This window comes from Dromaius novaehollandiae, chromosome W, assembly GCF_036370855.1.
Source record: "Dromaius novaehollandiae isolate bDroNov1 chromosome W, bDroNov1.hap1, whole genome shotgun sequence".
Classification (NCBI taxonomy): domain Eukaryota; kingdom Metazoa; phylum Chordata; class Aves; order Casuariiformes; family Dromaiidae; genus Dromaius; species Dromaius novaehollandiae.
This window is the reverse complement of record NC_088130.1, coordinates 30,931,313-30,956,581: the sequence shown is the minus strand read 5'-3', so window position 1 is coordinate 30,956,581 and position 25,269 is coordinate 30,931,313. Positions and strand designations below refer to the sequence as shown.

The window sequence follows — 25,269 nt, the reverse complement described above, 5'->3', positions numbered from 1 at the left end:
ATTACTAAAGTTAAGTCCTTTCTGATTTACGAAAGTTTTATTTATTTGTGTATAATGTTGTTATCCTAATAACACTTAAGTGCAGGGTAAAAAACCCTCTGACAGGACTGCAGGAGAGAAACAAAACTGTTCATTCACTTTCATAATGGGAGTATATTTGAGCAACCATGCTTATCAGTTTGAAAAAGGCTAATGAAACATCAGCATCCTGAAGTGAACGGACTGTCTTCCTGCATTGCTATTACTGTTACAAATGATTTCTTAACCACAGAGTTGGTTAAGCCACCTCAATAGAGCTCAGTACAGCTACTTTAAGAAACAACTACAGCTGAATATTCAGGGGAAGGAGGATGAATTCAGTAGTGTTAATACATGCAGGAGGACCTATCTCCTTGCCACGCCCATCTCCACACCTTCTAGAGTAAGAAATAACCATCCTACTTTCCTTTTGGAGTAATTCTTTTAAATCAACCATTTATGAAGTAGAGCTATTTACATATACATTATCAGCCCTGCAAAATTCTACCACCAATTAATATTTATTATTTTTCTAGAAAAGCAATCAACTAATCTTCTTAAACTTTGGAGTTTCAACAGCTCCACAAATTAACTTGCTACAGCTTACTGGGGTATGGGAGAAGCCTCAAGATCAATAACTACAGAATTAGTCCCATTCATCCAAACTGTTCAGCCATAAGACAGTCCAGCTGTATGCTTTCTATTTAAGGCAATTTCTCTCCTTTTATGACATGATGCATTTTATTTTCCTATTAAATATGATTTAAAAGAATGAAGTATTCATTGTAGAAATCAAAAGCAAGTGGGCAGCAACTGAGCTCTGTATCATAAATATTAACCTTAATCTGAAGAGGCACAAATGGGTTTTTCTGCCATCAGGGGGTCCAAGGATTAAAAAATTAATGTCTGTCCATCCAGACAGAGAACAGCTGTTCAGCTAATAAGCCAACATTTCCCACCCTTTGCACAGGATTGCAAGACCAAAAAGCTCTGGCTGTCGCAAAATTAGCTCTACAAGCCTCTTCTACTTAGTCACAGAGGAGTGCTCACTGCAAAAGCAACCCCAAACTTTCTCCCGTGAACTCTGCATTTCTCATTTCAGGGGCTAAAAACTCAGCCAAGGTGGAAGTTTCTTCAGAAGCCCACCACTTCATTCCCATACACTTCGATAAACCATGCTATTGTGCAGGTAGAAGCAAAGCAAAATGCCCAGTTCCTCCTGACTAAAAGTTTGCCCTGTGTGAATAGCTGCATTTTCCAGTCTTTCCCTCCGAACATCCACAGCTACTGATCAGTTCAAACTGCAATTTTTGTCCTGTTCCCAGGGCTAAAGTAAGAAGGGACCTCATTCTAGGCCTTTCCAAGTTTTATCCTTCTCTGGGGCAGCTAAAAAATACTCCTCATTATCAGGGGTATTGTGTTTTTAAATTACAGACTGCAGCTGCCTTACAGTGAATAGGGATATGCAACCTCAAATTGCGCTTCTCAAGAGGTCACAGTTTAAATCCAGTTATGTATAGGAGGATGAGCAAACTTTGCTTTGATTAGCTGGAAAGTGATAGAACCCCCTTATTCCATCCCTTTTCTCCCTCTCCCCACTCCTCATCCTACCCAACAAAAAAAAAAAACCCTCTCTTTGCTCCACTGATCTGTTGTTTGGGGAATGCTATCTGTCCGTGCGCAGGGCCGCGGCCATCTGGGCCATGAAGGGCCCTCAATCCCAGCCCTGAATGGTAATTGTCTCAGAGAGCACCCGCACAGGCATTTCAGGCAGTAGGGCTTATTAAAATCCTGAAGGGCAGTAATCCCTGAATGCCACTAAAAAGATCTCCAGCTGCTACCGTTTATGAAGTGGGCTTGACAAGAGAAAGAAAAGCAGAGGGAGCTGGGGGGAGGGAGGGAAAGGAAAAAATTAGAAGAAGCAAGTTATCCAAACAGGGCTTCCATCAGAAGAGTCGTGTTGTAGCAGCTTAGGCTTTCTTGCCTCAGTTCCCAGAGGTATTTCCACCCCAAACCCTCATTAAGTCTTCTTTATGCTCATCCCTGAAGTGGGGGGAGAGAGGGGGAAGATACCTCATGAGCATATGCTTACAGAAAGGCTAAAATTAAGAAACAGGAAGGTAGATGAGGGAGCCAGAAGCAGAATTGAGGTCAGTCTTTTCCCAACCAGTGCGAAGAAAATTTCTAGATGTGAAAGCATTCAAAAACAGCTTTCTCTGTATGTGCATGTCTCTCTCCCTGTAATTCTGAAAAGGTCTTTTCATCTCATTAGGTTAAGCTGATTAATAAAAATTCAGCAGTTTGCCCATGGCTCCTTCAGAAGTGGTGAAGCAAGTTGAAAGATGCAGGCGGAAGGTTTTTGTGTTGAAGACAATAAGTGGGATGACTTCTTAAATCCTTCGTTGTCATCCTCCATTAGAGATAAATAGACAACTTGGCTCAAATTCTTCAGATAAACACTACATTGCTACACTTCTTTATTTTCTATTAACCTTCATGAAAAGCTTTAACCCTTCCAAAGTGCAGGGATTTTTGTGTGTGTGTTTTATAATTCACCAAGTAAGTGAAAGCTTTCTCTCATTTCAACAATTAGTTAGACAAGCTGTTGAAAAGACATTACTGAACACCTATCTGAAAAACAGAGGCTGTGAAAAAAATGAATAGTTTGATATTCATAGGTCAATTACTGTATGTTTAGTATAAGAAATGCACTCAAAACTGAAACTGATGGTGCAATTTGAGTATCTTCAAAAACTACAATTGCTTACACAGGGTTTGCAAATAAAATTCTAGAGGTCAGAATTTAAAAATCTGCATAATAAAGTTGAACACTATTACATTTATTTTTCAACTACTATGAATGTTAACTCACCACCTAAGGCCCTAAAGACAAAACAACTTTCCAATTCTCTGTCTGGAAATTGCATTTTATTGTATTCTGAGGTTCTGTTTTATATTTTCAAAATCTGTATTTGAAAAAAATGTCTTTTTTTTCAGTATGTCAGAAGCTGAGTGCTCAAGTAAAAGTTCAGGTTGAGAAATCAGATCACTTTTACTTGTTTCCTAACAAAATGACAGAGCCTTTATAAATGTTAAGTTTATTAAACTTTTTTTAAGCACAAACATCACAATACCTTAATTAACATGAATAAAACCAGCCCTCTACTATTTCATGCTTTTCTAAAGAGAATGCTGCTATGTCTGTGTACTTTAGAGAGGCACCTGAACAGATAGGCACTTGTGCAACACGTTCAGAGTATTTTTTACAAATAATGAATAGAATTTCAGAAGTTTTTTTGAAGAAAAAAAATGACCAATAATAGTAGCGCTCACATATAAATGTAAATATTTGAGTGTGTATCATTCTCCATATTCTCCATCAAGGCAGAGTGCTGATGAATCATACCTGCAGAAGCTTACACAGAGCACCACAAGGACAGACCTAATTTTAAGACTGGACCAATTCTGCTATTCCAAGAGACAGAATTATTACAACTTTTAGTAATAATGCTTGTATCAAATCAGTGACTATTCTGCTCTAAGCATTTACATTTTAAGGAGAATTTGGACTTGTAGCTAACATCCACACAGATCAAATGAGCAATTTCATACTCTGTTTACAAAAATTGCATAAATTACAGTAATTTGAACTTGTAGTTCAGATAAGAGACTATAGACTACAATGGACCCTTATGAACCAGCTGGGTTCATATTTTTATGCCCTACTAAGTAGAACCATTTTAATATTTTATAATGGTGTAATATGCAAAAAAAACTGCACGTTGTAGGCTCTTCATTATAAAGAAGCAATTTTTAGTCCTTCAAAAAGAACTTTTACTGATGCACCCTCCCAAAGGTCGGAGTGAGGTACTGTGGTATTCTGAGAAATATATTACTTTAGCTTGTAGATTTACTGTCATATGCAAGTGTAACAGGTACTCTAAGGGGCACACAAAAAACTTTGGTAAGAACTTTTATTCCATTGGTGTAAGTCACCATATAAATCTCCTCAGTGTGTGTAAAAGCAGCAATTCCAGTAATACTTCCCAAGAATAATTGAAACATATCATAATTAAAAAATACAGCTGTATATTGTCCTCTATTTCAGGTCCTATATTATCCTTTCTTTGTAATTAAAATATAGCAGTGAAAAATCAGTATCAGGTTGTGAGAAAAAAAAAAAGTATTGCCCAGAGTACCACTGTCTGACAATGTGTTGTTCTCCAATCTAAACAATCAGTCCTTTATCAATCTGAATGGCAGGTGCACATTTACTCCACTGTGAACTGAGTGGGACCTGCATGTTCTCCCACTCAAAACTGCCAAAGATTTCCATTCCGTTAGATCAGGCTCTGAAGCTACACAAGAACTGCCACGAATAAGTGTGTTTATATCCATCTGTAAATAAATACCTGCACAACCAAGCAAATAATGATTCCTTCATGTGAAATACAACATGTACCAAATAACTTATCTTTAATGAGTGAAGGCACCTGGATACTAGAACACTGCAATAAAGGTGTCAAAAAACATTTTTCGTAATCAAGAAAATAGTTGAAGAGAGAACTCATACACAGCTGTAGTGGGAGACATTTGTTTGATATCATACCTGCACAAAATCAAAGATTTTAAATTATGCAACTTCACAGCAGTTGTAACCTGGCCACACAGCATACTGCACTGTAGAAAGAAAAGTTATTCCATATACGCATGTTTAAAGTTAAAAGAAAATCTTAGGGTTCATGCAAGAGAGAGAAGTGTTCCAGTTGTTGCAAAAGCAGTAACTCTGAATTTCTTAAATTTTCCTGCCTGTAAGATATCAATCATAATATTAAATTTGTGTTAGGTGAAAAACAAAGAAGCAAACAAACAAATGAGAAGCAGACGTACATATCCTTTGCTTTATATATATATAAATGGCCTAGACAGAGTCCAGTTACTCTGTTTCCTCATACCAGTTTTACTGAAAGTCACTTTGCATTTGAGGCATACACAAAATTCTTTCTAATGATGTTTAGCTTTTGCAAGTTAGTGTTTGTGAGGCAATGGTTTTCAGTAAAACATATTTTCCAGCTGTTGGTTTAAACTCCAAAGGCAGAAAAAAACATAAGCAATGGTTAAAACCGGACACCTAACATGATGTAAATCTGTTATGTGTTTAAGTATTAGTTCAAAACAAAAAGTTTATATTTACTACATTAAAAAAATCACAAACTCCCCTATCGCGTATCACATCTACAGATGCCTCAATTATGTATTCTGATCTTAGAACAGATAGAGAAACTTGAACAAGATCCGGCAACCAGAATACAATATTTACATAGAGTATTCACATTAGAAAAAAAGTGTTTAGAGGGGAAGAAAAAAACCCTATATAGTTAAACCCAACAAACAGGTTTTATATCCTTAAGTATTCCACACACCAAAATAGTTACCTCTAGCCAAATGAAGATCCTGGTTAACTAAAATTTGATCACATCCCTCTGCAGTAATTTACAATAATGTGCTACCTCATTATTTATCAAAAGTCCATTTTTCTGGCTTTGAAATAGACAGTGCTGTACTATATGAGCTTGAAAAGTAATGCTTTTGCTAGTTATAAGTCACTGTACTTGAAGTTTCTTATCAACAGTACTTTCATATTTTAGATAATTCCTATCCCTGCTTTTACTTGCCCCACCCTTGAAGACTGAGTTTCTGCCTGCTCTACTGCTGCTAGAGAGTGCAAGTAAAGCACAGTGCAAACTCATTTCTATTAATGTGGTGTCAAGCACTTCTTCCTAAATAAAGGGCTAGTGCAGAAACAAGATGAATCCTATTCTCATCTGAGGGGCGTAAATAGAATTTGCTTTTATACAGCTCCTTTCATATTCAAAATATCCCAATATGCTTTACAATAATGAGATAGATACACTGCCATTTCCCTAATCTTAAACGCAGAGGGTATGGCTTTGTCTTGCCAATAGGAAGAAAAGGAGGTCATGGCTCCTTTGAAGTTTCCTTATGTCATCTGGGTTGAAGGACAGGAGGGAATGAAGAACATTACTGAGACAAAATACAAGTGAAAGGGATGAGGACAGCTGACCAGTGTGAAATTAATGAGACAGATCTCTCTCACCACATTCAAGAAGTACCTATCTAGAAGCAAAAATGAATCAGAGCAGGAATGATTTTTAAGACTGGCAGCAGCTACAATGCTAATTCTGTTTTTCTTCGAAGGCTTTTTCTGGGGGGGAGGAGGGAGTCAGAAAGCCTGGTGAGATGAATTTTACTTTCATCACAGCAAGTCAGCGATCTATATGCATAGAGAGATTTGATTCAGGTGAGCATAATGTAATAGGCAGTATTACCCATCCATCCAACGCAGGTGCTAATCCTGTAAAGAACTGATACATCCTGATAACCTTAGGAAAACAGAAAAGGGGACAGGAGGGTCCTAACAGCTGAAACAGCTCCCCAGCTTGCCTTAGAGAGGGGCTCCATCACCCAGCCAGCACTGGCTAGCAGAAGCTTCTCCAACGAGGACGGATTGGCCTAGGAAAGCACAGTGATCTGCAGTCTGTGTTTTATTGCCAAGCGGTGTTCCCAAATGAGTTAATAAAAAGCCATGGCCTAATTAAACTACATCCCCTGCATCTTGCCCTCCTTCCTGCACAGCCAAGGCAACAGCTACATGCAACAGAATAGCAGCAGTTAAACTCTCCAAAATACTTCATACTACTTCCATATAATACTTCCAGTGAGGGGAAGGGAGCTGCCCAAGATCCACACTCATTGCTTCGCTGTTTATAAGGCATTACAGAATCCTTAGCAGCAGCAGCTGTTCCCAGAAAGGAAAAGTTGGTATCCCATCTTGTCACCATCCCCAAGTCCTACCCAAATAATGCTAAGGCTATCAGCTACGTGTATCTAACATCCCACATAGAGAGAGGGCGGACGATGTTGGACACTCCACTTCTGCAAAGTTTTCTGTAACCCACAGCAAGCTCTTGCCCCTTTTTTGTTGGAGGCTTCCCTTTCCTCTACACCGAGCGGTTAGGCGTTCAGCCGTGCTGGCTGTTTAATTTCCCCCCTGCCTTTCTTCTTTCCTAACGCATGCATACTTCAGCCTTGGCTATGGAGTGCTGGCTGAGGAGGAACAATAGGAGCCTTTCAAGTCATCAGAGGGAGATTTGAGCAAGGCTCAGCTCAGAGACCCAGTCAATATTTACTGCAGTTCGGAGCCACTGTTTTACGGCTCCTTCCAAGCGGAACTCACCAGTGGGGAACCCCGAGAGGTTACCCTATTTTAACAAGGCAAAAATGGGGAGGTAAACAGATTACAACCAAAACCACTTTTCCATGGAAATAATCATGGTGAGAGAAAGAACAAAAAGAAAAAAGGAAGACGGAAAGTGAAAGGGGATAGGCAAAGAAGGCACTGAACAGTGCCACAACTTAGGTTTCAAGAATAACTAGCAATTTGTAATTAGGAAAGTCATCTTTGCCCTAAAGCTAACAAAGTTTGAAAATCATGTATCAGACTGCTACTATATGCAAATCCAATTAAAGTGACCAACGCAAACGAAATATGGAACAACACTCACCTCATCAACTATCTAAAGCTGTTGTTCTTCTCTTTGCAACACATAGGTTACAGCATGACTACTCATAGATTATAGCAATGCACCTTTTTTGCACAGAAAGATACAACTTTCTGATGTTTAAAAACCACAAGTAAAAACACACTTTCAGGTTATTGAGAGAACAAAGATAGAAAAAGGGTGAAGAATTGACATTTTTCACGTTAAGTACCTAAGTCAAATATAAGAAGTTACTACCAGCACAAACAAATGTTTAACTTCACACATAACAGAAGTACAATAAAATGTTTTTAAATAAGCATTTTTGTAAGTGCCAAGGTTTTTTTTAATACTGCAATCATTCTTCTGTAGAAGAATTCATCCATTTCCAGAAATTTGCAGAACTGCAACAAAAAGCAACACAACCAAATGAAACATCCTAGTGGAAAATTCATACTGTCATTTGTACAAGCTTACCCCTTTTTACCCTACTTTTCCGCTTCCTCCCCGTAGCCACCCACACATACAAAAAAACATTTCTGAGAGTGAAGTACAACCAGATTAACAATGATCATTTACCTGTTCAAAATGAAAGGCAGCTATATGATTTTTTTCTTAGAATGGTTGGCATCTTGTCTGAACATGCTTTCCTATGTTTGACTTTTACTGAAAGTTTTGAGTCAGAGAGTCTGACAAGCCACTGCTTAAACAGGAGAAATTACAGCTTTAACTTCAGAAGTGTTGGAATCTTTTGAAAATTGTAGTTTATGTCAGCCCTGGGGTTAAAGGGCATGCAACAGCAGATCACTACCTTTCCCCCCAACTTATTCAGTTTTAAATGCATGGAGGTTTAATTTTTTGAGTTGGTTTGTTTGAGAATGTTGCACTGTTTTACTTACGGCATTTGTTTGATTTTTAAAATTTGCTAACAAATGGGATTCCCAACTGCCTTCCATTCCGGTCTTCTCATTTTAAAGGAAAAACAGAAGTGCTTGCAAGCACCAAAAGAACCCCTAAACACTCAGTATAATTAAAAAAAACACAAATACATCTGCAACAGATATCACACTCATGAATAACTGAGAAATGCTGAAAGCTAACAGCTTTTCCAATGTAGTTCAAAAGAAGAAAGCTATGAGGCTTCCCAGTCCTACGCAAAGAAGTACAGGCTCCTTTATACCAGAACCAGCTTGTAAAAAATATCTCCTACCCACTTTTCATATTAGTCTCCCAAGTCCATACTCAAAGTGAGAATTTTAAGGAAGTGTTACATCAAACCTTAATAAATGGATATATAAACTTTAATAAATACAAAATAAATATGTAACCCAAAACATAGCTAAGATGGAACCAAAAAGTTTTACACATGAAAAGAAACAGTAAATAACAATGGAAAGAGAAGATAAAACAGACTTTGCAAAGTGGTAAATAAGAAGGAGATGGTAAATCTCTCTAGAGAGCTTTAATCATGTTCTATTTTTTAAAATAGCTTTGAAAGGAATAGAAGAGAATGAGGTACAGTGAAGAACTACCCATTTAACAGTTGATACTTACCTCAATCTTTTCTGAACTTCAAAAATAGAAATTAAGACCTCCTCAATAATCCAATAAACTCAATGGGAATTTCATGCAAATATATCACAGCATCTGGCCAGAATATCTGTTAATGCACTATTCCCTTTACCTTTTGTGCTTTAGATAACTATTGCAGAAATACCACTTACAGTCTACTCATATTCACTATGGAATAACACAGAAAAAGATAATTATTAATCCTGTGTTATCACAAATCGGGATATTCCGTATTACCTGGATATTTTCTCAATTGACAGGATAGATTTGTGTAAACACTATTTTTGCTTCTGATATATTATTTCAATAAGAATATTACTGCAGTGATAGGACCAAGAAGTAGATAGTGCAAGAGAAGTTATCTTTCAAACTGATAAATTTGAATGGGATTGTTTCTCAAGCCAAAACCATTAAGAGCACTAAACCCTAACAGAAACCACAGGAAATAGTACTAATCTCCAGTACATTCAATTTAAAACCAAAGAACTATTTCAAGCAGGTATCTCATCACACTTTTGGGACTATGAAACTCCCAAGACTTGCTTTGTCTCTGTCATTTTGATTAACATGTGGAAAGCAGAGGACATTTTTTTCTTAACAGTACATCTTCTCCAATATGAAAAAAAAACAAATAATTCATGAAGATTAGGTTAAATCTACCTAATACTGATTCTAATGTAAAAATCAAGTCTTGTAGGCATTCACTGTACTAGTTTTCTGAAGCAAATAACCACACAGAAACAAAGTAGATGCAATCTTTCCTCTTTTCTAAATCCGAACTAAAGAACACCGTGCAAGTCCTAATTGGGCACTGCAACAGTCTGATTTACTCAAAGAAGTCACAAAAGCAAAAGTGCTTCGGTCAATAAAAACTCTAAAACTCTACATCTAAAATAAAGCACTTATGAAACTCTTCCAAATGTTTTGTTCTAAAAGCAGCCATTGTATCAGCAGTAAATCAAGACAGCTAATATGAAAAATGGAAAATGGAGATTTCTTTTTACAGTGGGCTATAAAATGTAGTTCAGTCAGAGACAGGGTCTGAAAAAGTAACATTTATGGGATGCTGTAAATCACAAAAAACTTTTTCTTAAAAAAGCAAACTATCGAGCTTTGCACTAGAAACTGCAAATATGGAGATTCTCTTCATCAAGTGTTCCTGGCAAGTAAGTTTTGTATAATTCAGATACAGAGAAAAGGTTTACTTGGAATTCAAATGCAGTGAATAGCCACAATATAATGAGAAACAAGCATGATCTACCTCTCTAATTAATTTTCCTTCTTCACCTACACTGTCACTTGTTATGATAATGTGAATCTTAACCTTAATGAGAAATTTCATAGCACCTTGATTAAAGATACTGGAAGTAACAACATTATTTTTATTTTGGTTTATTTTAATGAAGAGTTTCTCTACACTCTCAAAACCCTCAATAAATGTATGGAACTTTTGTTAGTGAAGGGAATAACCTGCCTGCAATACAACTTCTGTACCAAGTGTTAAGAGACTGATTTATATTTCATGTTTTTAAATGAGAATTATGCTATTAAGCATGTTACAAAGTGATGTTCTCTGCAGGAAGTGTTCCTGCTATTTTTGTAAATGGAGCTTGTCTGGAGACTATTTAAGACATACATACACTCTTCAGTAACACTGTGTATGCATCCTTTCAAAAGGTCTGTGAACTCAACATAATAAGGCTGTTGAAAATTTACAGAATTTTTTGAAAAAATAAAAAAATCAACTTCAAATAAGATTTTTAAAGATTTCTGGGATCCTTTAAGGCAACTCGCTCCAAATATATACAAATAACACTAAATTAGACCCACTATTCTGCAATTGCATCTACCAACACAAAGACTACAAAGCATGATGTGACTTCAAGCATACGCACAATGGACACAGTTTAAGAGTTAGAGTGTTAATATTTTTATGATGCTCAATTTTAAGAAAAACAGGTTTATTTCACTAACATCTGTCTTTTCAAATTAAACACACATTCCATTTCCTGCAAGTTGCGTCTTCGTCTCATTACATTATATCTCATAGCCACTAGGCATCAGCAAGTCCACTGGAAATCAAAAATTTAATACTTGAAACACCATTAAATGAAATGCTTAAAGACAAATTGCCCTGTTATTCTCCTAGCAGCCTCAAGATACAGTTTACAGGCCACAGGACAAGAATCCCTGCTCACTATTTTGGTAAACAGGTAAAAAAATTTCATGGCTTATATATTAAACAGTTTATATTTGCAAGGAGAACTAGCATTCTGTGACAAAATAGAAACCCACACTCTCCTGAATATAGTGTTTTAAATATTACCATGAAGAAGCAACTCTATCATACCTGGACATTCACAAGATCCATCTGGTTCTTAAAGAATGTCTTATCTAGGATAGAGCAGTATAGTGCTTTGGAAAATACGTATCTGTTAATGTAGTTTTTGTATGACTATAGCTGATTAACTTCATTTTCACTATCTCAACTCTATGATTTTTTTTTCCAGCATATGTGAAATTTTTGTACACAGTATATGGTGTATATGAAGTCTTGCTACTCTCTGCTAACCACGTATAATGATATCATTCTTGAACCCGCTGATGGCAAAGTAATTACTTATTCCACTAGGTTTGCTTTTACCCCCTCAGCCCCTCCAAGATAAAGGTCCCAAATCTTAAAAAAAAAGTTAAAAAAAAGTTAAAAAAAAGTCAGTCTAAGGAATTATTTGGAATCAATCGTACAAACACCAATACACATATATAGTCCCACGCTGCTGTGTAAATTCATTAGATTAGACTGACACAGAATGTGAGGCCCCACAAAAAAATACAAGTCTAACTACTAAAATTCTTATTCACGAGCTATATCATAAAATTGTGAATACAAGACACTACCACCCAAATCAATAAAAGAATATATTTTTTATTTCAATTGAGTTGGATCTAAACACTGCCTAAAATGCTGCAATAATAAAGCACAAAATGATGGGATTAAAAAAAAAAGTCCAACATTAGATCTTATCACATCTACTGACGCATACAACACGAACGAACATATATGCAAACACCACTGATTAGCACCCACCAATTCCTCTTGATTTCAGCAACTTTTAAAAATGAGGATATTTATTTACATTGCTTTCCTTAATCCATTTTAGGGACTATTTTTTGAAATGTATTTAAGTACACAAAAGCATAAAAAGAAATACAGTCAAAGAGAGTTAGGTACCAGGCAGCCTCAAAAATCCCACACGGCTCTTCCCTGCATCTCTAGGTGCCTAAACATCTTCAAAATTCTGCCTCTTCAACATAGATGCTTTCTTATATCTGTGGGCTACAAAAATGTCAGTAAAATATTCATCCTACAGGCTAAAGAAAAAACATTAGTAAATATTAGTGTGACAGATGGACTTTACTCTCTCAATGTCTTTCCAGAAAGCAGCCTACAGATATTTCACTCTCCAATTAGGTACCTATACTTACATTTGAAAATGTTTGCGTATTGATAAACAGAACTAGCAAACTTTCACTTAAGCCACTACTGCCACACCCCAAAATCTTAACCTTCGGCTTTCACTGCAGATGGTCTGCGTGCCCTGGGTTGAAAACAGAAAAAAGGTGTACCCGCATACTAATCCAAAAGAGCTAGCTGCTTTCATTCAGCCTCTTTATCAAGTTTACTATGCAGGACACAAGCAAAAGCATACAAAGGATAAGATGATTTGCACCCACTTAATAAATGCAGGCAAATACCAGCTTTGATCCCAGCAATTTTATTGGAAAGCTCAGTTCACCAGAAAGTGTGCAACAGAGAAAGAAAGGGAAAAGTGAGTGAAATGCAGAAGGAAAAGTGTATGCAACTTTGGCATAAGTGAAGGGAAAAATAAAACCCTAGAATTAAGGTCTTTTGAAGGCAGGAATAATAAACTTCCAAGCAAATGTCACTTCACTATGACTGAATTTCCCCAATTGGGTATTGTATATATATAATTTTATATATATAATTATTAGGCACACACTTTCCATGTTCTTTCCCCCCAAAAGCAGAGCTGACAATGGTGACAGCAGAGTGTGTAATTAGTTTTTATTGTTCCCCTGACAGCCATAGCTCTGCAAGGACCCCTTGCCTTTTCCATTGTAAATGTTATGGAAAAATACACTAATGACAGGCGTTTAATTATGGGCACAGCAACCATGATGGGAGCTGTGCCAGAAGTGATTGGCAGCTTTGGATACCAGATATTCACAGCAATGGTTCTTTCTCTCCCATACCTTGTAACCCAAATTATTGAAGATGTTAGCTTTTAAAGTATCTTTTCTAAAGCTTCGCTTATTGGTAATGGATGTTGTTACTAATAACCAATACCTTAAAAATAGCAGGAATTATAAATAGACAAATTGGGCTTTTTGCTCAGAAGTAGCATGAGTGTTTTGAAAGAGCTCTATCCACTGACAATGCCATCAACATAAAAGAAAATCCTACCAACTCAGGCACACAGTTGACATTTTTATTTGATTTCTTTTTTAAAAATTACACAGATGTATAAACAAAAAGATGTTATGTCCCCTTAACATATTCGTATTCAATATTTACAATAAACTGTCCCACATTCGACTATAGCTGCTGAGGTGCTTTTTCGCCTGATTAATTAGCAATTGGGAGACACGCTTTTTGGCAGCTTTTGTATCCCTATTATTTCTTCTGGTTTGGCACAAAAACACTCTTTTGAGAGCACCACTATTTGTACTGTACCCCGCTTAGTGATGGATCACTAATTTTTAATAAACTAATCCCCAAGAGGACTATAAAAAGATGTATAAGTGTATTGAAGCAATAACTGTAAACAAATACAAAAAAGGGAGGAAAAGAGCTGTTGCAGTACATAAAATATTAGGTCTTTTCCAGATTATGCATGGAGAGCCCATCCAGGAGATCACATGTAGTCTGAAGACAGGGGTCTGAATTGGCTTTTAACTACTTGATCCAAATCTCTGCCTTCATCTTTAAAAAGCTTTAGTGACTAGCTAATGTGGATGTGCATTTTCCTTGAAGAATGCTATATTTGAATGTCCCTTTGCTGTTTCTCATCCCTCCCCCACCACCATATGAATGAAATTACTCTGTGAAGCAGATCTCTATGAAGAATGACCACTGAATTCTGGACCAAACGGTACTAAGTCTATGTAGCAGTCACAAATCCCTGGCTAAAGCGAACAAAGCAACATTATTCCTAAATGGTAAGTTTGGGAATTTAGAAGTAAAGCTGTCTGGCTCTAAAGTGGAAACTTGCAAATAGCTGCAGAGTCAATGTTGGCTCTCCATCCCCCATCCAGCTGGCTCTCATATCAGTAACTTCAAAAATGCAGTTTGCCATTATGGTGGCTTAAGGCACTTTATGTGGCAGCGCAATGACCATGCTGTGTGTGCATGTCAGAAGGTCAATACTTTCAAATTCCAGAGTCTCTCTTTATTTCCTTCTTTTCTGAAAACAATGGGAAAGAGAGTAGGATTGATAGCTCCTACTTTGTTAGCTCCTGCTCACCAAACATGTGAGAATAAATGTCCTGCCTGTATGAATACATAACTGTTTTTTAAAATTGGTATCAATTAAAAAAATTGCAACTGCTTTTTTGCTTAGCAACAAAATTAGTGAATTTCTTTAGAACAGTTTTTACAACTCTAGAGAAGCCAGCATCACTGTTACTAAACCCGCTCAGCAGTCCTTACCTAACACTGATGATCTAGCCTATTAGCCCAACAACTGTGTCACAAAGATCATCATCAAATCTACGAGTAGTTGAAATACTTATTTTATCTCCTCACAAAAAAAGAAAAAGTCTGTATTTTGTTTACACAGCACCAAAACCAAAAAAAATTAACCATAGAGAGATCGGGGATTTTTTTTTGTTTAGTTTTGATGCAATGACTTAGAATATTTTCAGCTCCAGTTTCAAAGGCAAAGACTGAAATAAAATATTCAAATTTATTTATAAAATTAAAACAAATGCAAATTAAAAATAAATTAAAACCCTGTGTACAATAATAGTATCATAATAAAAATTAATATACAGTCCTTAATGGTTCCCCATATGATTAAATCATGGGATTTTATGGTATAAGAAATGTGCGCAGAGGGAAGGAAGAAGTTCTTCTAAACCATAATCTGAATATGAAAAATACTACTTTGAAGTCCACAAAAGCAAAACTGTACTGTTTCACTGCTGCTCACTAGGGAAAGGCCGTGACGCTCACCTAGTACTGATGAACAACTCACATGCAACGTGAATATGCCCGCCACCAGACGATATGCACCCACAAGCAAAAACTGAAATAATCTGGGCAGGAAAAGTTATATTCTTTTAATGAATAAAGAATATCAATGCTACACAGTGAAGATTAATTATGGCATGAAAACACATTCTATTAAAATATGCATCTTTTTAATAGTCATGAGGCCAGATATTAATTATGAGAAGGGAACAAAAACACGTTTAAGCAGACACTCAGAGTCACAGAAGACATATCTCACATTCCCATTTTTTACCTCATCAGATGATTCTCAAGCAAACCATTTCCTCTCTGCACTCCCGCATCATTTCATTATTGTCATTAAGAACTAAATAGGGTGCATATCAAATAAAACAGCTCTAAGTGTCTGATGAAAACAAAACAAACAAAAAAAGTCAAGTGACTCGGTGATAAACATGCAGTAAAGATTTTTATTGCAGTAATTATTATTGAACAGTTCCTTATTGAATTAATATGCCAATTTAATGTCAGAAAAGAAAATGTAAAAAGTAAAATTTAACTAATACTGTACTTACAGGCTTTGCCAGATTAAAAGCATTTTTCCACATCTTCTACCAGCATGGATAGGTAAATTCTTCCACCAGATTACAGCACAAGTGACAGAATAAGAATTATAATCTTCAAGGCTTTTCAAGTGAAAGCAGCCGAATTGAAGAATTTGCTATAAGAAGTTGGTATTAGCAATTCAAGCAGATCTTGCTAATTAACAGGACTCCTGCATATCTTATTGTTAGTTGATTTATTTTGATATAATTTTTAATGGTCATTCATTTAAACAGAAGAACGGCCACAAAACTCTTAGCATGCCAGTTAACAGAACATGTGCATCAAACAAATACTTCCTCTACATTTTGCAGCAAAAATAAACAAACTCATTTTCTGATGAAACTGGGATCTATCGATGTATTTTTATCAACCTGTCAATAATAAAATACAAGGGATAACCCCACACAAAAAAGGAGGTGGTTATTTGTCTTCTATTGGAAACCACAGCATCCTATAGGAGCAAAATACAATCTCAGTCTTGGCGGAACAGCATCCTTTTATTGAATCTTAAAATAATTCATTTTAACACAAATTTTTAAATTGCGTAGGAGTGGGAATTTGTGGTTTTGTAATGTAACAATTTTTGCTCCGTTTCTTAAAAATGGGGATTTCAGACACCTATGTATGTTTGTGCACTATAAACTGCTACCCACCATTTTAAATGAGCTCAACTACAATCTAGCCTGTAGAGAGAACAATGAATAGGGAGAATGCAAAAATGCCAGGAAGACTTCTAAGATGTGAAGGAGTCTATTCTTCCAGTCAGCTACGCTGAAGTACATTACAGTACTAGGGTTTACTCACAATAGCTGTAATATCACCAGAAAGCAGTTTCAATAACTTGTCTGTTTATTTTAAACCAAACGTTTCCATTTCATTATGTTGGTGTGCTGCTGACTGACTACATTTTAAGCTTAAGTGCAAAGAAAACTTAAACAAAACAGAACCCTTTATTCTCAACAGTGAATTACACCATTCAGAAACACTGGAAGATTAGATTAATCATGAGGCTAAAGACATTTTTTCAAAACAATGCTCAGAACTGAAGAGCAGAGCAAAGAGTGATTACAGGAAGCAAATCCCAGTTCCGCAATATTTCTCTTTGCATTAAAAAATATAAAAGACAAACACTGAGCCAAAGCAAGAGAGGCACATTTCACAGCCATGGAGGAACTACTGTCTACTCCTACTTCTCCAGAAAAGGTTGTATCTTTGTTAGCATTTTCTCTAAGGCGATGTACAGCTTCACAGCACTGCAAACGCCAAATGACCAGCCTACTTTACGTGCTTTCTAAAAGTCTAATATTTCAACAATACAGCACAATGCCCAGTGATAGACTGTTTTAGGAATAAGCAGTAACAAGGTATTTTAATTAGCACTGAGAGTTCTCAAAACACATGCCTGCAATCGTCTCTGTTTCCTTTTACATCTGCCTGCTTGCATCTCTACCTACCTACCTACCTACCTGGGGACTACTAGCGTGCACAATGGGAAGACTGCCGAGAATTAAAACACAGATTCTACAAATACTTCTTTTTCAATTTTTGACTTAAAAAAAAGACTTTTGCTGGAAGAAGGGGGCTGGACTATTCATTTTGGAAATTTGTAAGACTTCATTAATTTAAAAACGCCATTTTTGAGATTTTTTTTCACACAACAGTTATGATTTACTCTACCCCACACCACCTTCTAATGACACATTTCAATGTGTACATGCATATATATATATATATGAATGTATACTACACATGCCTCTCTGTAAGACTGCAAAGACCATAACTCCTGAGAGACTAATTGCATTCATTCATTTTCTCAGCCCAGCATGAAGCTGGTAGATTGGTGGGATCATAGCAACAGGGGAGAGAAAGAAAGGCTCATCTTTATCTGTCCCTCTCCAAAAGGACATAGGGCTAGTGGGAAGAATGCAGTGAAGCGTCTTCACTATGCGCTTTTGGAAAAGATTTAATAAGAAGAATTTCACGATGACCATTTACTACTTTACAAGGTGCCTTTCATATGAAGGTGGAAGCCAATGAAACTGCTGTTCTTTGTGTAGTTTTTTTCATAGAACATTTCAAAATGTTTCAAAAATTCACTTTTAAAATAAATACCAGTAACCTTTTGGAGACTCAAGGTGTTAGTGAAACTATTAAAACCACAGAAAGTAGGTGTAGCAAACTGAAGGCTCTGCGCCTGATCTTTAATTACAAGATATATATACGTCAGAGATTTTTTGCTCTCAGAGCAAGCTGCCAGGTACAACTCTCTCAAATTACAAGATATACTTATCTAAAAATAAAAACTAAAAAAACCACCCAGGTACTTAAGGCATTATTGCTTCCCTTGACATTTAAAAACTATCTGGAAGACCAAAATCAAAGTAAATGCCTTGATTTTGGCACAATTTGTCCCCAGCTAATTTCAATTCCTTAGCTGTTTTTAACATAAGCAACTGCCTTCTTCCCATTCCAACCACTTCTACATGACTTCCCTTATCCTTGTACATAGGCATAACTATTTCAAGATCAAAAGCAAACAAACAAAAGCAAACAAAAAGCAACCACATGACCTGAGCATACACAGGCAACATGACATGGTGAAATTAGCAAACGCATATTGAATAATGGGAAGATAGTTAGACATCCACCCGCTTGCTCCTGGGTAGTGCTGAGCGTGCCTCAGCAGGCACTGTCAGGGCTGCTGAAAATGGGTCTGTGCCTTCGGCTGGTAGAGGGAGGCACTCAAGTACTCGCATTCATCTGCACAACTATGACAGAACTTGAGTATTTCAGATTGTCCTTTAGTGAAGACGGATGCTTTTCCAAACCAGAACATACCCGACCTCAGAATTCACCTAAGTTTACACATCCAGGTTGAAAAATTCTGGTCTCTGCACAGAATTTTCAGCAGCATTAAATCATTTTTCTACCTGCGGCTCCCATCTCAAGTGTCTGTCTTAACAAGAACTCCAGCAATGCTGATCAAATTATGGTACCCAACTTAATGGAAACTAACCAGCAAAAACAGAAATGATTTTGCTGAATTATATTCTCTAATTACCAGGGGATTTATTGATGGTTTTAATCCACATAAATACAGACATGCAAAAAACATATCAGCATCCTATGTCTTTCCAATCATTCTCTTGTGGATGTAATTTTTCTTGATTTTTCTTGTATAAGATACAGCCAAACGTAATAATACTCCTAACAAAAAATATTTGTCTTCGTGAATGTACAGGTTTGGCCTCTATATATGACCAAAAATTAGACTTGAAATGCAAGTATCTTGAAACCAGTAACAATTTCTAAAGCTACATAACCTGCCATTGAAATAATTTATAGGGGAGATACCCGGATATAAACTGTAATCTTGAAGCACAATCCCACAAGCAGTAAAATGTAGTAATAATTACCACAGGTAGTTCAAGCTGAACTTTGACAAGGTTATGAATAGTAGCAAGTGCTAAGGAAGTAAACAGCTTCAAAATTTGGCCCATTTTGACTGAATTCTAATTACAAGGACACCAGTAATCAGGATCAAAAGCATATGCTGCATTACCAAACAAACTCTCACAACCATCCTAGGTGTTGGACTCAGAGGCAGGGCTATGACAAGAACAGTTTGCTCTCCCGTGTAAGGACACGTATGCAGACAGTGATGAAAGGCTAATGCACTTTAAGGTCATAATCAGAATTTATCAGCACTTAAGTCTATGGCTACATAAACAAAATATATTAGAACACATTTTCAAGCTTACTTGATGAATAATTGTCAATCCACAAAAAAGGGATAAAACATTCTTATTTTATGCCACCTCAAAAGCCTAATACCTAGACATAGCTCATTTGGAATCGGACTACGGCACTTACGATACTTGCGTGTAGATAATTAAATGCATAACAGAAAGAAGGCACAAGAATATTTAAAACATTTCTCAAAACAGATTTAGGGTCTAAATATATATGACTGTTTCTGTCACTCATACATATGAACAATAACGAACATCGAACACTTTTTAATTATTCTAGCAGAACTTTGGCAACTATTCAAGAAATGTCATATTAACTCTATTTTTAGGGAAATATTCTTCACACCAGGAGCACTTACCAAATTGGGCCACTCATCAATTTGCTAATAAGTCTTTTAATACGGATGAGCGTTATATATATTTCAACAAGTTCCTGAAGTTTCCTACCTAAAAAATTCATATACAGCATCACATCGGAGGGGAATATAATCATTATTAAATTCTTCAAAGTTTTTAAGAAACTTAATTTTAGGTCGCCTTTCATCACTTTCAACATTTCTTTTTTTTTTTAACTGAATTCATTAGTTCTACATAGGTTTGTTAATTTTGAATAAATACAATAAAGAAAGTAAGCTAAAGCACAATGGCCACATTAGTGGTTAAAGAATTACAGCAAATTTGTCTTCTAATTTCAAGCAGTTATCACCAAGTAAGCATACCTATGTACTTCTGTGTGTGTAAAAAACACACAGTCCGGCTCTTCAGTCTACCTCTGAAAGCAGATAAATCACTGCAAAGTTATTGCTACAGCACTAGTAGATAAAATCTTTGCTAACCGAAGAGAATTTTCCTTTGACTTAAGGTACTGGCAAAAAGAATTCAAATTAGAAATGTCTTTTTTCTTCAGGTCTTTTACATCTCATCTGCCAGGTGTTTGCCTGCTTTCCTGTAGTGATCATGTAACTTGAAAGGCACACAAAAGCTGGCCAACTGTATAAAACAAAGGAAAAATACATCTGTACTCTGCTCTTTCTCATATTTTTAACTCATGGATAAATATGACATATCCAAATAGACACTTTCACTGTGAGAGCACAGTGCCTATTTTAAGACAGCAAGAAAGTGTTTGTTTTTAAAAGAGAAGATTTTTTTTAAAATCTTGTAATTAACTGTTCCTCTAGTGTTTGGAGGAATAACAAAACTAAGTTTTCTTTGCAGTCTGCTGATGTTTAAGATTTGACTAAGAAAAGGTTTCACTTACTGTAATAAAACAGCATTAAACTTACTGAAATCCTTACAGATCCATTCAATGCATAACACTTTCTGACTAGATACACATTGCTCGTACCTTCGACTACCTTTACCTACATGTATGCAGTTGATGCATAACCTCATCACATACAGGAAAACAGAAGTTAAAACCTTGAATAGAAGGTTATTTTTTGAAAGGCTTTATTTTTAACTGCTACACTAACAGCACCTGGAAACGATTTAGTAAAACCTGATTCTTTCAGCAATCCTCCTTCTGCACAGTGTGATTTGCAAATACTACTTTATTTTTTTTTCCGGCAGTTGTATTTCAGCTTGTCTAACAACAACAGCAAAATCTCTACTCGGACAAACGAGCGATTTTTTGAGAGGTATGTATGTTCTTTGATGTGTGATGTGCAACTTTTCTTCTTATTCATGCTGAACAATGTTTTTTCAAGTCACGCATAGGCAACGGGACGAAAATGTAGAGAAAGGCATTTAGAATTATAAATTCCTGTCATTCCCAACCATCTTTGTTATTTTGCATAAGCCGTTTTTGCTTCAAGGTTTTTGTGCCAACTACGTGTAAGCGAAGAGTTACCACCACACGGCCGCAGCGTACCGAGGCGCTGGGCGGACTGGCCAACTCCGGGCACTTGGAAATCCTGCCTCTACGCTCCGGCATCACCTATTTTAAAGCCATGCTGGAATACCAAGTAGAGCAGTTTTCTGCAGGCAACACGGATCTATTAAAAAACATGACCTGTGACAAAAATCAATGTGCTAATCTCAAACCAAACAGCAGTATCAGAAGCATAAAACAGAGATAACCTAAGATAAAACGTCCTCAAATTTACTTAAACTAGCTTGACAGGTTAAAAAAAAAAAAAAAAGTCCGCTCACACGCATTTTAACGAGGCAAAAAAAAAAAAAAAAAAAAAAACACAATACGCAGGTGACTTTTTACCCGAACACACGGACACCATGCGGAACGGGGCTGCGATTTTCTGAGCGTGAAATCCGGGGAAATTCCGGAAAAATTCAGCGCAGCCCCCCCGCTCCAAGGAGGTCCGCCCAGCAGCGCGCCGAGCGCGGGGCTCGCAGCCCCGGCGGAGCCGCGGCCGCGGGGCGGGCAGCGCGGCCCGGCGGGGAGGGCGGCGAGCAGCGCTCCCGCCGCGCCCACCTACCTCGTCCTGCCGCCGCCGTCCCGCCCGCCCCGCGCGGCGCGGCGCTCCCGCCGCCGGGCTCCCCGGGGAAGGGCGGCGCTGCCCGGCCCCGCGCCGGCCCGGGGCAGCCGCGCGCTGCGGGGCGCGGAGGGGGAGACGCGGCGCGGGCGGCCCCGGCCCGCCGGCTGCAGCGCCGACCCTGCAGCACCGACACGCAGGGAAAAGTTTGCCGCCGCCTCGCCGACGGAGCGGTTTCCGCAGTTCGCCGCCGGCAGCGGGCGAGCGCCCGGCGCTCGGGCAGCAGGGCGCCGGCCCCGCGCCCCCCGCCCGGCCGCCCCGCGTACCTGGGGTTGGTGCTGTTCCAGTAGACGGCGTAGCGGTCGGCCACCGCCTTGGCGCCGGGCTCCTGCCCGCGCACGCACACCCACAGCGCCGCGGCCGCCAGCAGCAGCATCTCCACGGGCAGCATCGCGCCGGGCGAGCAGCGGCGATGCGGGAAGGGGCCCAGCTGGGGGGGCAAGCGAAAAGCAGCGAGACGCGGGCACACGCCGGCGCCGCGCCGCAGCGAGCCGAGGCCGCCTCCCGCCGCAGAGGGGCAGCGGCGCGGTAGCGCGGTCCGCGGCGCTCAGGGAGCCTCACCCCGGCAGGGGCCGGCGGGAGCCGAGGCGCGGAGCGGCGGCAGGCGGCGGGCGGCGCTCATTCACCGGGAGTCCCGTGCGGAGCCCACGGCGAGACATGCACCGGGCGCCCCCGGGCGCGGCGGGCGAGGGGCGCCGCTGCGCCGCCGCCGAAGAGCGGCCGCGGAGGCGGCGCTGGCGCTAGCGGCGCGGCCGGGTGCGCGGCCCCCGGGCGGGGGGCGGCGGGGCGCGGGGGGCCGCGGCCGGGGGGGGAGCAGCGCTTCGCAGCGGGAGCCCGCGGGGGGTCCTGGCAGTGTGTTAAAGGCAGCCGGACGGGCGACGGGCGAGAAGTACCAGCGGCTCGGAAAGTACAAAGTTTGTGTCTTCCTTCCTCGCCCTCCGCCCCCCGGAAAAAAAAAAAAAAGAAAAGAGAAAAAACAAAGCGAGGGGGAGCAAAAACCCTGAGGAGTTTGTCTGCTGCGCTGATGGAGTTGGGGAGCCTGTTCTGCAGCACGCAGAGTGTCTTGAAGGAGACTTTGTGGAGTGGTTTTCTTGTCCTTCCTGTTCCTGGGCGGTGGATGCACCAAGGACTGAGCAGCAGCAAAGGCGGAAAAAAAAGCAACGAAAAAAAGAGGCCAATCCAAGAAATATTGCGGCGTGGAAACCAAGGAGATGGGGAAAAATGTTCTATGAGAGGGCGTGCAGAAGAGCAAAACCCCGGAGAAGCGGACGATCAAGCCTGCCAACTCCGCCGGCGGTGCTGGTGTCGGCGCGCCTCTCCTGCACAGGGCGCGAAGGCAGCGACGCGGCGAGGTGCGGGAATCGCCGGCTGCAGCCGCGCGCAGCGTCTCTGTGCTCGAGCCGGGTCCAGTCCCAGGAACATCAACTTCTGCGGAAGGACAGAACAGTTTGAGGGAGCAGGGAGGGGGTGGGCGAAGAGGAATCCACCCCTCAGATGACTACATAAGGAGATCGAAAAAAATCCCCACTTCTTCTTCTTCTCGGTCTTGCCCGACAGCTGCTCCCCTTTTCCCTCTGAAGCAGCAGCAAGAGCAGCAAGGAAAAATATACCACGCCAGCAGGCAAATAAATAAACTTGAATGCAGCGGCAGGCAGGGAGGGATCGTAAAGAGCGACGAGGATTGGAGGGGCAAAAGTCAGTTTTGCAAAAAAAAAAAAAATGCTTTATGGGAGGAAAAAAAAATCTTTAAACAGTCACGCCCCCTTTTGCAATGACCGGTTCCTTCACGGCGTGCAAATCCGGCAGCAGCAGCCTAGGAGAACCTCGGCGCGCCGGGTGCCGCCGTGCACGCGCGTGTGCAAGGGGCCGCGGCGGCGGCAGGGCGCAGCGCGGTGCACACGCACACATGCATGCACACGCGTGTGCGGCCGGGCGGGCTCTGGCGGCGGGTGCGTGCGAGGGCTGGCGGCGGGGAGGAGGCGCAGCAGCCAGCTCGCGGCACGGGCGCTGCTGCTTGATCATGTGGGATTTTTGCATGCAGTTTACTTGGGAAAGGGGGAGATTTGCCGGCGCAGCCAGTCAGGGCACAGCCTGCTGTTTGCTTACAGATTGCCCTTTTTTTTTTTAACACCTCAACCTGATTGGTTTGCAACACGAGAAAGGAGGTGTCGTCCTAGGCTTCTCCTCCTCCACGCCAAAAAAATGCCCAGCCCAACCTTCTCGAAACCTGACTAATTGAATTACTAAGACATCGGAGTGGTTCCTGTGCAGCCTTGCTGCTAAATGTAACCATTTCAACGCCGGCGGCTGGGAGAGGGGTCCGATCACGCAAGCTTAAGGATGAGTTTCCATCTGGCACGGGAAACAGTGTGCAGGGTAATTCAATTGTAAAAGAAAACTCCTCTCCCACTTCTAAGCCTGAACGCGCGATTTGTACGCCCCGGGTGATGCACGGCATCAGCTGCGAGCGGAGGAGATGCGACTGGATCAATTGAATTTGCTTGCAAATTGCAACCCTACTCTTAGACGTTGCATAATCAAATTAAAATCGGGCGGCTGCTTAGCACTCTGGAAGGAGATTCTGGTCTGCTTTGTTTTGCCTTTAATCCCCTTCCAACAAGCGCATTCGTGTTGCCGCACCGAGATTTTTAGGTAGTTTATTACGACGCTCGCCTGTTCCGGGGCGCGCCCTGCCAGCACCTCCTGGCACGGTCGGGAGGGCGCAGACGCGCCCCCGCCCCGGGCAGCCGCCAGCGCTGCTGCTCCTGCGGCAGAGGCCGCCGCTTCCGCGCCCTTCGCGAAATTCGCGTTTCGGCTCAGCATGAGATGGCAGTAATGCCGCCGCTACGCGCGTGGCGGGGCGGCGGTGTCACCGCGGCGCAGCGGCAGCCCCGCGCCCCCAGGTGAGCCGCCCCCGGCTGCGCCGAGCGGCCGTTGGCGGCGGCCGTTGGGGGCCCGCGGCCGCGGGGCCGAGGCTGCGCCGCGCCGCGCCGCGCCGCGCCCCACCCCGC

At 40.3% G+C, this 25,269-nt stretch overlaps 1 protein-coding gene across 2 annotated transcripts in view; it reads right to left on the bottom strand.

The window, feature by feature from the left end:
* The window catches only part of LOC112995248 (ephrin-A5), a 211,996-nt gene extending 187,635 nt beyond the window's left edge, over positions 1-24,361 (bottom strand). Inside the window, exon 1 of one of the 2 annotated variants that reach the window (XM_064500840.1) lies at positions 22,525-24,361. In XM_064500840.1, the coding sequence (XP_064356910.1) occupies positions 22,525-22,649 (125 nt within the window). In that variant the 5' untranslated portion in view covers positions 22,650-24,361. The remainder of the gene's footprint in view (positions 1-22,524) is intronic. The other variant, XM_064500839.1, reaches the window with a different exon arrangement.
* Between the last annotated feature and the right edge of the window lie 908 nt (positions 24,362-25,269).